The sequence below is a fragment of the Enhydra lutris genome, unplaced genomic scaffold (genome assembly GCF_002288905.1).
Source record: "Enhydra lutris kenyoni isolate GAN:26980312 unplaced genomic scaffold, ASM228890v2 scaffoldscaffold3, whole genome shotgun sequence".
Classification (NCBI taxonomy): Eukaryota; Metazoa; Chordata; class Mammalia; order Carnivora; family Mustelidae; genus Enhydra; species Enhydra lutris.
Genome location: NW_019154087.1, coordinates 41,562,857 through 41,577,993, shown reverse-complemented (window position 1 = coordinate 41,577,993; position 15,137 = coordinate 41,562,857). Strand labels below are relative to the sequence as shown.

The 15,137-nt window shown below is 35.5% G+C and overlaps 1 protein-coding gene across 5 annotated transcripts in view; it reads right to left on the bottom strand.

Annotated features, from left to right (window-relative positions):
- Nucleotides 1–14,732, bottom strand: part of LOC111157553 (kelch like family member 8) — a 29,138-nt gene extending 14,406 nt beyond the window's left edge. The window contains exons 1-3 of one of the 5 annotated variants that reach the window (XM_022519073.1): nucleotides 14,387–14,732; nucleotides 6,256–6,804; nucleotides 4,633–4,819 (exon numbers count right to left, since the gene is read on the bottom strand). In XM_022519073.1, coding sequence (XP_022374781.1) covers nucleotides 4,633–4,819; nucleotides 6,256–6,804; nucleotides 14,387–14,608 — 958 coding nt within the window. In that variant the 5' untranslated portion in view covers nucleotides 14,609–14,732. Of the gene's footprint in view, nucleotides 1–4,632; nucleotides 4,820–6,255; nucleotides 6,805–11,028; nucleotides 11,084–14,386 lie in introns of those variants that run through there. The other 4 variants (XM_022519081.1, XM_022519089.1, XM_022519063.1 and 1 more) reach the window with 4 other exon arrangements.
- Nucleotides 14,733–15,137: the final 405 nt, after the last annotated feature.

Genomic DNA, 15,137 nt, shown 5'->3' with positions numbered 1-15,137 from the left:
TTCTTATTGAATACTAATGCAACTCGATATGCTGATCACCCTGCTTTTTGGAAAACTTCTTAAATTCTCTTGATTTCCAGAATACTGAAGTCTCCTTTGTCTGCAATAATTTTTCTTTCCTATGTTTCCCATGTTTCATCCTTTGCCTGCTTCTCACATACTTCATGTTCACACAGGAAGAGAACATGCCTTGATTTTAAATTCCATCTGTATCATAATTAGCCTTTTAAGCAACACATCTAAGCCACATTTCCACTTGACGTCCCACAGGCACCTAAAACCCAACATACTCAAATGCTCTCTCTTCCTCACCTACCTGAAACCTCTTCCTTCCCTGAGGTGCCCTGCCCTCCCTCTCCCTCCCTCCCTGCCACTGCTCTAGTTCAGGCCTTCATCTGCTATTACAACTACTGCAAAATCCTGTCCTTTATCACTTAGTAGTCTTTTTGCTTGCAGACCTTCAACAGAATAGATTAAAAGACTCTTTCAACAGCTTTCTATTACCTAAATCAGTAGTTTTAAAAAACTTTAGCCAATGCCACTAAATTATAGATTTAAAAATGTTTAAATGATAATTTTTAGATTATACATATTTCACTGCAATCTTTAAAAAAAAAAAAAAAATCAAAACTTCCATGTGGTTCAAGAATCACCTGGAAGGCATAAACTATAGATTGATGGTCCCGACCTCCAGAGTTTCTGAATCAATAGGCATGGGGTAGATTCAAGAATTTATTTTCTAACAAGTTCCCAAGGGAATGGGAAGGGGTCACCACTTCCTTTACATTTTGAGAACCACTGTCCTACAGGTTAAAGCCCAGCACAGCATAAAGGCCTCGCACTGTCTAATCCGATCTTCTCCCTCAGTTTCTCTTAAACTTCATGTTCCTGCAACATGCATACAGTGCTCATCCTTGATATTTCAAAGCCAATTTTTGGTAACTGTTGTTCACTTAACACGGTATAGAAATGATCCATTATGCTGTATCTGTCTCCAGAGCCTAAGATAGGTTTAGACTGTGTGTTAAGCATTTTGTACTAATCAGGGCTAGCCCAGTGTCTGGCCCGTACTAGGCATTCAACAGATGAAAAATGAACTGAATACCCCTTTTCTTAACTGGCACCAAGAAAAACATCTGTTTATTATTCAAAACTAAGACTGAGGTTTGATTTGTCTATAAAACCTTTTCTGACCCTTCCAAGGTAAAAATAGCCACACTTTTCTTTGTGTTCCCCACTATCCTTATAAATATATCAACATCCCTTTACCACTTCATTGCATTTATTTATTCACATGTCTATTTCCCTATATTGCACTGCAAGTTTTCTCAAAATAGGGCTGGCTATATTCTATGTGTATCTGCTTTTTTTTTTTTTTTTTAATCTCTTTTCAGCGTAACAGTAATCATTGTTTTTGCACCACAACCAGTGCTCCATGCAATACGTGCCCTCCTTAATACCCACCACCTGGCTCCCCCAACCTCCCACCCCCGCCCCTTTAAAATCCTCAGGTTGTTTTTCAGAGTCCATAGTCTCTCATGGTTGACCTCCCCCTCCATTTTCCCTCAACTTTTTTTTTTTAAAGCTGATTTTTTTTTTAAAGATTTTATTTATTTATTTGACAGATCACAAGTAGGCAGAGAGGCAGGCAGAGAGAGGGGGAAGTAGGCTCCCCGCCGAGCAGAGAGCCAGATGTGGGGCTCGATCCCAGGATCCTGGGACCATGACCTGAGCCAAAGGCAGAGGCTTAACCCACTGAGCCACCCAGGCGCCCTCTTCATCTGCATTTCTAATGCCTACCCAGAACCTGACATGTGGTAGGTACTAAATAAATATTTGCTGAATAATGGCATTAAAAAATGTACAAAATTGCTTGTGTCATCTTTTCCAACTAAATCAATACTTTAAATCAAAGAAATTTAAAGTTGGAAGAGGCTTTAAAGATTATGCAAATCAAAATTGTTTATAAATAAACTGAGGCCTTCAGATATTATGATATCTGCCCCAAATTACACTATTAAATGGCACAACTGCAATTATAATCCCAGATTGTAATCTCAATTATTGAATAGATTTTCAGTAGAAACTAGTATTTCAGTTTTACAGTTCACCTAAGAACATGGAATGGAAAGAAAAAAAGCTAAAAATGAAACAAAAAGATCAGGATGCAAATCCTTTCTATACTGTTTCTCTGTGTGGCCTTGGGCACATTTTTATGCTGAGTTCTCTTCATCCATAAAATGGAATAAAACCATCTATCTCATAATAAGGACTGAATCCTACACTAAAACCTACTCATTAAGTTCTTGCAATCATGTAAGAGATCATGTACACAAGGGTCTACTATATGCCTACTATATATATATAAATCAGGCTACCAAGGTGTTGTTTAAATTTAAAACTGAATGTATTTATTTATTTTTAAAGATTTTATTTATTTATTTGACAGACAGATCACAGAAGGCAGAGAGGCAGACAGAGAGAGAAGAGGAGGAAGCAGGTTCCCCGCCGAGCAGAGAGCCCGATATGAGGCTCAATCCCAGGAACCCGGGATCATAGCCTAAGCCGAAGGCAGAGCCTTTAACCCACTGAGCAACCCAAGTGCCCAAAACTGAATTTAAAGAGGAATTTAATTAAATACCTTTACTTCCTGAAACAGGATTCACAACTTAAAAAAACCCTATACTTCAAAAAAATTTAATTCTTGACATAAACCTATAAAAAAGGAGAATAAGCAGTCCTTTCCATGTTAAACTACAGATAACACTTGGACAACCCAGGAGTAATGGATGCCAACTTCCTGTGTAGTCGAAAATCTGCATATAACTTCTGACTCCCCCAAAACTTAACTTAATAGCCTACTGCTATTAACATGCTGTAACATGGTCAGTTAACACATATTTTATGTATATATTATATACCATATTCTTACAATAAAGTAAGCTAGAGAAAAGAAAATGTTATTAAGAAAATCATAAGAGGGGTGTCTGGGTCACTCAGTCAGTTAACCTGACCTTTGACCTCAGCTCAGGTCTTGATCTCAGGGTTGTGAGTTCAAGCCCCTCACTGGGCTGCATGCTGGGCATGGAGCCTACTTAAAATAAAAAATACAATAAGAAAAAAGAGAAAAGGGGCACCTGGGTGGCTCAGTGGGTTAAGCCTCTGCCTTCGGCTCAGGTCATGATCTCAGGATCCTGGGATCGAGCCCCACATCGGGCTCTCTGCTCAGCAGGGAGCCTGCTTCCTCCTCTCTCTCTGCCTGCCTCTCTGCCTACTTGTGATCTCTCTCTCTCTGTCAAACAAATAAATAAAATCTTAAAAAAAAAAAAAAAGAGAAAATACATTTATAGTACTGAAAAAATCCACATAGAAGTAGACCCATGCATGTAGTTCAAACCCGTATTGTTCAACGGTCAGTTTTATTTAGAAGAACTACTTCTTCATAAGTACATATATGACATTCACATTTTTTTTACATAGATAAAATCCCACTATTCATAATCAAGTACTCCCCTTTGTTGTTATTTTTAGGCTATTCCACAGATCTCTTTATTTGATAACTATATTGGATAGCAAAACAAATGTAGATAAACTCTCTGTTCAAAGTACCACTTCCCAAATTCCTGGATTTTCATTTCCTTTCCATCATCCCTCAAATATATTTTTCATACTTGTAAAAAGTAACATAAGTGAACATGAACTATTAGGAAAATATAGTTTGAAAATTATGGCAAATAAAGGTAAAGCTGCATGCCTACTTAAATATAAGACCTTTAGACTCTAAGAGTCTAACATAATCTATTATACAAATTTTAAATGTAATTAGTGCCTTTCAGTTTTTTAAAAAAATTTTTTGGTAATCTGCACACTCAACATGGGGCTAAATTCATGACCCCAAGATCAAGAGTCAGATTGCTCTTCCAACTGAGTCAGCCAGGGGCCCCATTTAGTGCCTTTTTTTTTTTTTAAAGATTTTTATTTATTTATTTGACAGAGAGAGATCACAAGCAGGCAGAGAGGCAGGCAGAGAGAGAGGAGGAAGCAGGCTCCCTGCTGAGCAGAGAGCCCGATGCGGGGCTCGATCCCAGGACCCTGAGATCATGACCTGAGCCGAAGGTAGTGGCTTAATCCACTGAGCCACCCAGGCGCCCCTAGTGCCTTTCTTTTAATAAAACACAAAATCTAGTAATATTTAAACACAAAATATGTGTCACATTCCATCCTTGGCACTAGAAATATAAACGTGAATAAGGTATTTACCTGTCTCTGAAGAGCTCAAAACATGTCAAATAAATTTCAGTGCAACACAGTAAAATAAAACAAGTGCAAACAAAGTATTCTAAAAGTACAAATGATAGAGAAATTAACTCTGCTGAAAGTATCAAGAAAACCTTTAAAAAAGGAGGGAAAGAGAGAGCTATTTCAGCAGGCTCTTCAAAGTTCACAGGACTTAAGGCTTTTTAAAAAATTGGCTTATTGGCAAAACTACGTGAATCATGTCTAGTAAGATTCACATATGACCTTACTTGCCAATTACTACCACTTTAAGGTAATCAGATACTAATCATCTTACAATTAAGTTTGGGAATATAATCCTTCCAGTAGAGATGATAAAATGAGTAATTTAATTACCAGCAGTTCGCTTCCTTGGGGTAGTCCGAATGGAGTATTCAAAGTCAGGTACTGCTCTGCTACTCAAGTGAAGATGGTAATTTCTTGCTTCATCCAATAAATCTCTACATTTTAGATTTTGCTTGACAATCTGTTCTTTTGCCACAACACCCATAAGAAAATCAACTGGCAACAACGGCAAACGAACCTAAGATCATGAATAATCACAAATGTAAAATTTAATTTGTAATTAGTTAGCTCACACTCTACTTTGTAGTATTTTAAGTATTTTGAGTTGTCTTTTTAAAACTCATTTACCACACAAAGCCTTTCTAACATGTGAAGAAATTCAATGAGCCAAGTTCTAAAGTGATTTCTAGTATGGTCTAACGAAATCAGATTACATATTAAATGCATCCTCCCCCCTTTACATACAGATCTAAGTAGACTGGATAAAATAATTCAGTTGTATTCATTCAAGTTTCTCACTTCCAAAAATGGTAGTGTCATAATCACAAGGCCCCACTGCTGCCAGAGAAAAGGCACAATCAAAACAAAATTGCCATGTTTGGGGTTTTTTGGCCTTTTAGAGCCAAACTGACCAAATGGAAACGGGATTTCTTTGTTACTTGAACACAGAAACATTCATAATATGAAATCAGTGTTGTTTTCTCCAAATCAGTCACCTTGGAAGGTTATATATTAAGTCAGGGATGCATCCCCACTTTAAATAGAGGCACTCACCTTTCTTCCCTTAAAGATGCACTGGTTTTCTAGTGGATTAAGGGGATGATCAAACCAGGTAATGTGATTTGGAGTTAAAAGTACATATGCATACACACCAATAAGATAGCTGCAAAATAATGAAACTTTTTGTTTCTGTGACAAACTTATTTTCAAAGTAATTCTTTTTTTTTTTTAACAGATTTTATTTATATATCTGACAGAGAGAGATCACAAGTAGGCAGAGAGGCAGGCAAAGAGAGAGGAGGAAGCAGGCTCCCTGCCAAGCAGAGAGCCTGATACAGGACTCGATCCCAGGACCCTAAGATCACGACCTGAGCTGAAGGCAAAGGCTCAACCCATTGAGCCACCCAGGCGCTCCTCAAAGTAATTCTAAGGCCCATTTATTATCTCCCTACCCAGGTTACCCCGTTGACAGTAAGTAAGTAGGTAAATAAGTAAATAAATAAGAAAAAAGCCACGTTTCTGAGATTACAGAAGTGAAACTGTGTGAGGAAAGAAAATGGAAAGTTATGTCTTGTGGTTCTTTCCAGATAGGAAAGTAATTCACTACAATTTAGAAACTTCATTATAAAACAATAGTTACTTAGAGCTGTTTCCTCAGAACCTGTTTCTATCAGCATAAATAAAATATTTACTACTACAGTTTCAAAGTGCTATCTTCAACATTCAGGTTAAAAAACAAAGAATGATATTTCTAATTAAATATAACAAATTCAGACTTATCCTTAAATAGCACAGTGAGTAAATAGTGAAGTAAAGAGAAAGCCATTTTCATATTGTATTACACAAGGATTTCTACATTCCTTTGGATAATCTACACTATTCATGATCAACCAAACACTCTAATTTGCTTCCATATCACTTCATTTCTACACACAATCTTATTTCAGTCCCTACCTGTGCAAGTGTTTCATCCAACCATTTGGAATGATGCTGAGGATTTGCAAGAAGCCACTTGATGGCTGCACTATAGACCTGCTTTTCATTCTCAATATTTAAATCACTGGAGGACAAAAGCTTATGGAGATGTTGGGGTGACACACTTACAAAGTCTTCACACTCCACTACTTCAGTAAAATGCTCACAGGCATACTGATCCGCCATGTCCATTAAGTCTATTCGGTTGTGACTTTCAGCAAAGGCTCTCACTGCCAGGCAGTTGGACGGATGAAAATGTAACTTCATGTATTCACAACAAGCTCTAGCCACCAGTTCAACCTGTAGAATACAGGCTGCGTATAAGAGAGGCTGGACATTGTCAACAGTCAAAGTGAGCCGTGAAGAATAGACAAATTTAACCAAGTCTTCTATTGCATCACCATCAAAATCTCTGATCTCAATCAGTGTTTGCTTGGCTTCAGCCATTTCGGAGAGAAACATGGCTCTGAAGTAGGGGATAACACAAGCCAATACTAGTTTGTGACAAGAGATGAGCTTTGAGCCAACCTATTCAAAACAAAAAAACAAAAGAAGACTCAGTTTAATATAAAAATCAGTTTTAGATCAGCATTGAGCATGTGGTAGCAGGGACAAAACCCACACAGATTTAGTATATTTGTTCTAACAATGCAATCCTTTGGTCACTTATTTTAATGTAGGCCAGTTGCAATTTTTTTCTTCCAAATAAGCCATTTATCATCTATATATTGTCTATTTATGTATATATACTAAAATCATAAACTATGATTTTCTATATTATCTCAAATTTCAGGAGCATTCTGTGAATGAATGAGAAGACACATCCTCTAGCACTACTTGGGCACTATTCTTGTTTTGATCTGTGTGTCCCTTTTTTAAAAAAACTTTTTTCCAGTTTTATTGCTATAACTGACCATGACATTTTGTAAATTTAAGTTGTCCAACACAGTCATTTCATACATATATATATCATGAAATGAATACTACAACATTTAGTAACTATTACCTCACATAATTACAACTTTTTCTTTCCCTGTGATAAGAGCTTTTTAAGATCTCTTCTCTTAGGGGCATCTGGGTGGCTCAGTGAGTTGGGCACCCATCTCTTGGTTTTGGCTTAGTTCCTAATCTCCAACGGGTCATGAGAACAAGCCCTGAGTTGGGCTCCACACTCAGTGGGAAGTCTGTTTGGGATTCTCTCCCTCTACCCCACCCCCTACCTGTGCTGGGACATGCACTCTGTTCTCACATAAATAAACAATTTCATTTTAAAAAAAGATCTCTTTTCTTAGCAACTTCTAATATACAACACAGTATTATTAATTATAGTCACCATGTCAGGTACTATTCTAAGTGCTTTTCATGTATTAACTCACTTAGTGGTCCCAATGCCCCTATATAAGTAGGTACTATTAAGATTCACAATTGGGGCGCCTGGGTGGCTCAGTGGGTTAAGCCTCTGCCTTCAGCTCAGGTCGTGATCCCAGGGTGCTGGGATCGAGCCCCACATCGGGCTCTCTGCTCAGCGGGGAGCCTGCTTCCTCCTCTCTCTCTGCCTGCCTCTCTGCCTACTTGTGATCTCTCTCTCTCTGTCCAATAAATAAATAAAATCTTTAAAAAAAAAAAAGATTCACAATTTATCAGTGAGAACACCAAAGCACAGAAATAATAAACCATTATTTAGCAGTATTTACTATAAGCTTAACTAAAGTTTTTCATTTCTTAAATTATTTTGAAATAATATAATAAAAAGTGATGAAATCTTAGCACCTTATTTGATAAAAAATTACACTACTGTTAATAGTTTGCTGTTGTAAATGACACAATAAACTTTGCTGTCACTGAATCTGTTCACACTCCATTATCACCTATAGATAAATTTCTAAAAGTAGAAATGGTATTTCAAAGTTTAGGTGCAGTTTGGATACATACTGATAAATTGTCTATTTCTAATCTACCTACAATATTTGTGCCATATTTTTGCTGTAACTTATTTAAAAATATTTGTCAATTTGATGAATGAAAATATTATCCCACTGTTTCAGTTTGTCTTTTACTAATACTGAATCATTCATTAATTTTGGGCTATCTGTATCTCTTCTATGAACTTTTTTCTATGACTTTTTTCATATGTATTTTTAAGAACTCCTCATATGTTTAGAGTGTGAATCATCTGTCATATATATTTCAAGCTTTTCTCTTTTATGATGTACTTTTTTATTCACCCCTATAGATTTTTACACAATCAAATCAATCCTTGTCTTTATGATTTCTGCCTTAGGTGCTATGCTTAAAATTGGAATCATTCTAATATTCCATTAATATTAACTTCAGGTATTCCAGTATTTTTATGATTTTCCTGTTTAATACTTACATCTTTATTTCCATCTGGGGAAGGTTTTGGTACTGAGTATCCAGTTTTCCCAGCACTTTATGTTAAATAATCATTAAGTACAAGTAATAGGATAGTGTTTTACCAATTTTCCTGTTTGCATGTAGCATTTTGACTATATAAATACACTTATAGTTGAGTCTCATTATTTAGGAATTAATTTTAAAATGAGAACCTCTAAAGAAAAAGGTCTGAGGAGTATTACAATGTATAAAGGTTTTTTTTAATAAATCTTCCTCCCTGACCTTTTTTCACTAATGTGGAGGAAAAATGAATATCCCTTCAACAAATACAAGATTATCATTTCTGTTAGTTATACTGTATTTAATTTTTTTAAAAGAATTTATAAGGCAAGATTTAGATTCTATTGAGATTCAAGGTGTAACCTAGACTAAAGCAGAAAGCTTGGCATGTTCTCAAATTTACTTCAGCCCTAAAGCGGGATCTGAAACCTGATATTAAACATTTTTAAAACAGGCTAAAAATATTTTTTTTTAAAGAATATCTGCATATGCCATGACTGGGATTTAGTTTTTATGCAAATATTTGTAAATCTCACGTGACGTAACTCTGCTTCAACAACCTGTCATTACATAAATAGTATTCTACAATTTCCAGTTAAACATTAACACTGCTTTCTTATCCAAGCTGTATAAATCAATGGACCACAAATTATTTTCATATTGTTCATAAGGCTTTGTCCTTCAATAGCTATTTTACTTTGATTCATATAAACTAAAACTTGAATATTTAATACACACACATACAATCACATCCCCTATATGCCCTTTTAGAATAAATACCCATCTTAATTTTAAAAAGGTCTTTGAGCCATGTGTATGAAATAGCAACATCAAAACATTTGGCTTTCTATGCATTAATTCTTTGACGTTATAAAGTTTCATTATATTACCAGAAGTTTATTTCTATATTTTCTGTTCTGGTACATAAAAGTAAATTACCAAAAACATTTCATCAGAAATTTATTTTTTTATTTTTTCTCCTCTCTTTTTAAAAAATTTTTATTTTTTTATTATGTTATGTTAGTCACCATACAGTACACCATTAGTTAGCAATTTTGAAATGAGGGATGCCTGGGTGGCTCAGTCAGTTAAGCCTTTGGCTCAGGTCATGATCCCAGGGTCCTGGGATTGAGTTCTGCATCAGGCTTCTTGCTCAGTGGGGAACCTGCTTCTCCCTTGGCCTGCCACTCCCCCTGTATGTGTGTTCTCACTTGCTCTCTCTCTCTCTCTCTCTCTCTCTGACAAATAAATAAATAAAATCTTTTTAAAAACCTGAGTAATGGAAACAATGGATAATATTTTAGAGATGAATAAATAAGGATCTACAAATACAAATATTTAAATACCTCCTTTCCTGAACATGAAAAAAATCAAAATATCAGGTGCCTGGTTGGCTCAGTTGGTTATTAAGCAACTGCCTTCGGCTCAGATCATGATCCTAGAGTCCTGGGATCGAGGTCTGCTTTGGGCTCCCAGCTCCATGCGGAGGCTACTTCTCCCTCTGACCTTCTCCCCTCTCGTGCTTTCACTGTCTCTCTTTCAAATAAGTAAATAAAATCTTTTAAAAAATAATCAAAATATCAATTTATTATTTGAATGTCAGAAAGTAAAAGCCATCATTTATTACACTGATTAACAAAGAATGCTTAAATGTTAAATATAAAATCACCTCCTCCTTTTTCATTTCTCTTTATTAGATTATGTCTGCCTTCCAGTCAGGAGTTATCTGTTACATTTATAAGGCTAATAATTTTATCATTTCTACCCCCTGGAAGTATGCTATTATAATATAGTTCATATATTTTTTTTTCCCTGAAATCTTTTGGAGGACTTTGTCTAACCTGGTCACTTAGAAGTTTGATGCCAAAAAATAATGACACTTAATCTTGAAAGTATTTATTAGAATCCTATAAACATTTGTTTAAAAAAAGTACAGAAACCTGTACTTTCAAAAAAAAAAAAAGCCAAATATTATGAATAATACATATTCAGTGGTTGCATCAACAGGTGATGTAGGGGGTTTCCTTCCTCTAATAATCTGTTAGCCTCTTTAAGTAAAATTATCTATGATCTTTACTAAGAATAATTACATTTCCTCAAACTACATAAAGCGTGAGTATAAGCATCTTTGTAAATGTTACTTATTGATCTATAATGTATAATTTAAGCATTATGAGTGCCACGCAATACCCTTGCAAGAAAAATTTCCCCATCCTTTATCCAACCAAATTGTTGCCCTTAAGAAGCTTGCCCGCTATATAATTTTATATCTGCTACTGGATATACAGTTTAAAATGTTTTCACTAATAAACAAAATAATACAAATACAAGTTTTACCTCTCCCTGGAATGATCTCAAGATAATAATTTCTTATGTGAAGGCTTTCCAATCACTTCTCAGGCATAATTTATAAATCTTCTCCTATGCTACCCAAAAAATAACACAAAAATGACAATCACTAAATTATACCCTTGTTAGCTGTGTTTGTGCCTATCTTCTGGCTAAATTTCAAATACCTTCAAATGGGGTGCCGGGGTGGCTCAGTGGGTTAAGCCTCTGCCTTCGGCTCAGGTCATGATCTCAGGGTCCTGGGATGGAGCCCCGCACTGGGCTCTCTGCTCAGCAGGGAGCCTGCATCCCCCCCCCCACAACCCCTGCCCCCACTGCTCTCTCTGCCTGCCTCTCTGCCTACTTGTGATTTCTCTCTGTCAAATAAATACCTAAAATCTTCAAATGCCTTCAAAGCAAGAATAGAATATTATTCAAATTCCAAGTTTATTTATACCTTCCATGTACTAGGGTAAGTAAGACCTCAGTAAATATATACTAAATAAACTTTTTTTTTTTTTTTACTCTTTTTAAAATTAACATACATTATTTGTTTCAGGGGTACAGGTCTGTGATTCATCAGTCTTACACAATTCACAATACTCCCCATAGCACATACCTTCCCCAACATAAACTTATTTATTTATAAAACGGTGCTCATTTTGGAATTTAAAAATCAGCTAATGACATTATATACAAATAGTAAAATAAATCTGGCCAACTGCCTTTTTAAAAAGATTTTTTTAAAAAAATATTTATTTGAGAGAGCACAAGTGGAGTTAGGGGCAGAGGGAGAAGCAGACTCCCCACTGAGCAGGGAGTCTAATGCAGGGCTTGATCCCAACAATCCAGGATCATGTCCTGAGCTGAAGGCAGATGCTTAATCAACTGAGCCACCTAGGCGCCCCTAAAGATTTTATTTTTAAGTAATCTCTATACCCAAAGTAGGGCTTAAATTACAGCCCCAAGATCAAGAGTCACACACTCCAATGACTTAGCCAGCTCAATGGTCTTTCTAAAATGTTTGCCCTAAAAGCAATAATGGTTGAAGGAAACATACTAATAAAAGAATGTAAATATGACTTCATATTAAATAATAATCCTCAAAGTTGTATGAATACAGAAAGTGAAGTTTATGTTGAACTGAGGATTATAAATTGTCCATAATCCCATTTGACTTAGTTGTTCTATGACAGTTAAAGAAATGTTGACTTAGAATTAAGAAACAAATCCAGGGGCACCTGGGTGGCTCAGTGGGTTGGGGCCTCTGCCTTCCGCTCAGGTCATGATCCCAGGGTCCTGGGATCGAGCCCCGCATTGGGTTCTCTGCTCAGTGGGGAGCCTGCTTCCCCCCTCCCTCTCTGCCTGCCTCTCTGCCTACTTGTGATCTCTGTCCAATAAATAAATAAATAAATCTTTTAAAAAAAAGAAAAGAAAAAAAAAAGAAATCCATTAACAGACCTGTTAAAAGATTAAGTTGTAACACTTTTTTTTTTTTTTTAAGATTTTATTTATTTGTCACAGAGAAAGAGAGCAAAAGCAGCGGGAGAGATGGACAGAGGAAGAAGCAGGCTCCCTGATGAGCAGGGAGCCAGATGAGGGATTTGATCCCAGGACCCTGGGATCATAACCTGAGCCAAAGGCAGACACTTAACTGAGACACCCAGGCATCTCAAGTTGTAACACTTTCTAATGAATAGGAACAAAATATACCATAGCAGAATTATCTGATACCCTTGGAAAAAAACAATGATAGTACACATAATGATCCAAATAGCTGATATTTGTTATCTATTCTATACCAAGCACTGCCATAAGGACTTCACCTGTATCAATTCACTTATCCCTCACAAAAACCATCACTCTTATTGTACAGTTGAAAAAATGATAGTCCCTTTAAATTAATGAAGCATTTCTCATTCCCAAAAGATCTCTGTCATTGTTTTAAACAGTATTTTAGTTTTTAACCACTGTTTGTATGGGAGTTTTATTTCAATCTATTGACCAAGTTACACAACAAAGTTAGGAGTTTAGTTCTCACTCATCCCAAAATGGCTATATCCCTATTTTTTACTTAAGAAATATGTACTATGTTGTAAATATCATTCTAAAATTCAATAATAAAATTTATAAAATCAGTAATACTCTACTTATTTTCCATTCATACACTGATATGCTGAATGGTAACTGAATTCAAATAGCCGACTTTACATTTCTTGTTTTTGCCAAAGCTAGTGTGGGTCCCTGAATTTCACAACAAAGGTGAAAATTAGAACAATGGTATATATAATATTAAACATACCATACAGAACAAAAAACTTAAGTGTTCCTACATTAAAACATATACATGGTTAAATTTCACACAGAACTAGAATTATATAATGGTTTTCTTCTCAATATCTTAGGGCCCAGAAATACGTAAGGACAGTAACAGTTTAAGGAAAGAAAATATAGCTCATTTATTTGTAATGTAATAGTACACTCCCAGACATTATGGACCTGAAACTCAAAGCCTATGCTTTCAGCTTATTATAGACTTTTGTTGAGTGTCCTCTGATCTGATTCTTCAAGAATGCCTTCAAGCCCTATGACTCAGCTCTAAAAACTTGTCTGATCAGGAGTGGAAAGCAAAATCTAAGAGACTCCAAAGTGGCAAAATAAAGGTGGAAAATGCTGCATGAATGCGTATGAATCACCAAAAAATCTTTAATATTACAGTGACATATAAGAATAGTAAAAAATCACCTTAAACAAGTGAGGAACAATTAGAACACGGGTTCTTCCACACTGCTTTATCACTTTTCCAATTTTACTAAAATTGTCTTTTGCAACAGAATAGCATGATTCTATAGACCACAGACTTAGAATTTACTACACTTTTTTATCCAAGTCTGAATAGATTCTACTTCACTATCAGATATAGATAATCTCACTTAAGGGACAATTGTTTTAGAGGGTAAATTACCAGATAGGAACATATACTAAAACACTAGTGCAACAGAATAAACACCAAGACTTCCTACCTTTCTACGTAATTTCTAAATTCATGAGTTAAAAGCTTATTGGTCTACAGCAATTTATGAATTTCACTAATAGTTAACTTTAACGTTTTAAGGTTCCAGAACTCTCAGAAGTTAAATTAACTAAGAAATAATATTAACATTTATTAGTACAATAATTTTATCTTATGCTAACCTCCCTTTATGTACCTTTCCTTATGTCCTTTCACCTTCAATAAAAAAGGACTAAGACTAAAATCATCTTGACTGTAATAAGTATGGCACCAAAAATTTGCCTTGTGTGGTTCTAGAAACCCTCATTTTTCATAATGCAATAAAGAGACTGAAAAAGAAAAAAGGAGTCTCACCTTTAATGTGACATCACAGAGTTCTCCATTTTCATAAAACCGGAGAAGGGAACCATGAAAATCTTTCCAAGCTTCATTTGCTTCAAAGATAAAGGAGTCTTCTCCATCACCATCACTAATTGAAGACCTATTCTTTATTTGCTGATGCTGCTGCCTTTTCACCTTTGTGCAGTGATTCCTAACTTGTTTTGCATTCACAGATTCTGAAGCCATTTGCAACATTGTTCTTTTAATATAGCTCTCTTCTCAAACATCTCATTTATTCTTTTGTAAAGAGTGGGGAGAAGGCAGAATGTAGATGCTACCTGTTAACCTTTAGACATTTTTCAAAATCCACTCAAATTGATGTCCAGTTTCCTGAGATTAAAAAGCAAACAAAACACATAAAAAAACCAGAAGAAAAAAATCTTTAGTAATTATTGTTTACCAAACTACATATATAAAATGACTACATAAATTATTACTTTAAAAAGAACAATTAACTTCATAGCGTTATGGTAAATGTCATATAAGTTACCTCAGTTACTCCAGTTGAAGGGACTCCTTTAAAATCTAATTTGAAAATTCTGGGAAGATGGTGGAATAGAAGCATCAGGAATCTGTCTTCCCCACTTAGGCAACAATTGCACTGGCTGAATCTGCCTGCTATAACTATTTTGGAACTCTGTGGAGTCTGTTGAAGACTAGCAATTTCCACAGAAAAACTGACATGTTTAATTTTGGTCAATTTAAGCAGTAGCAGCAGCCCATC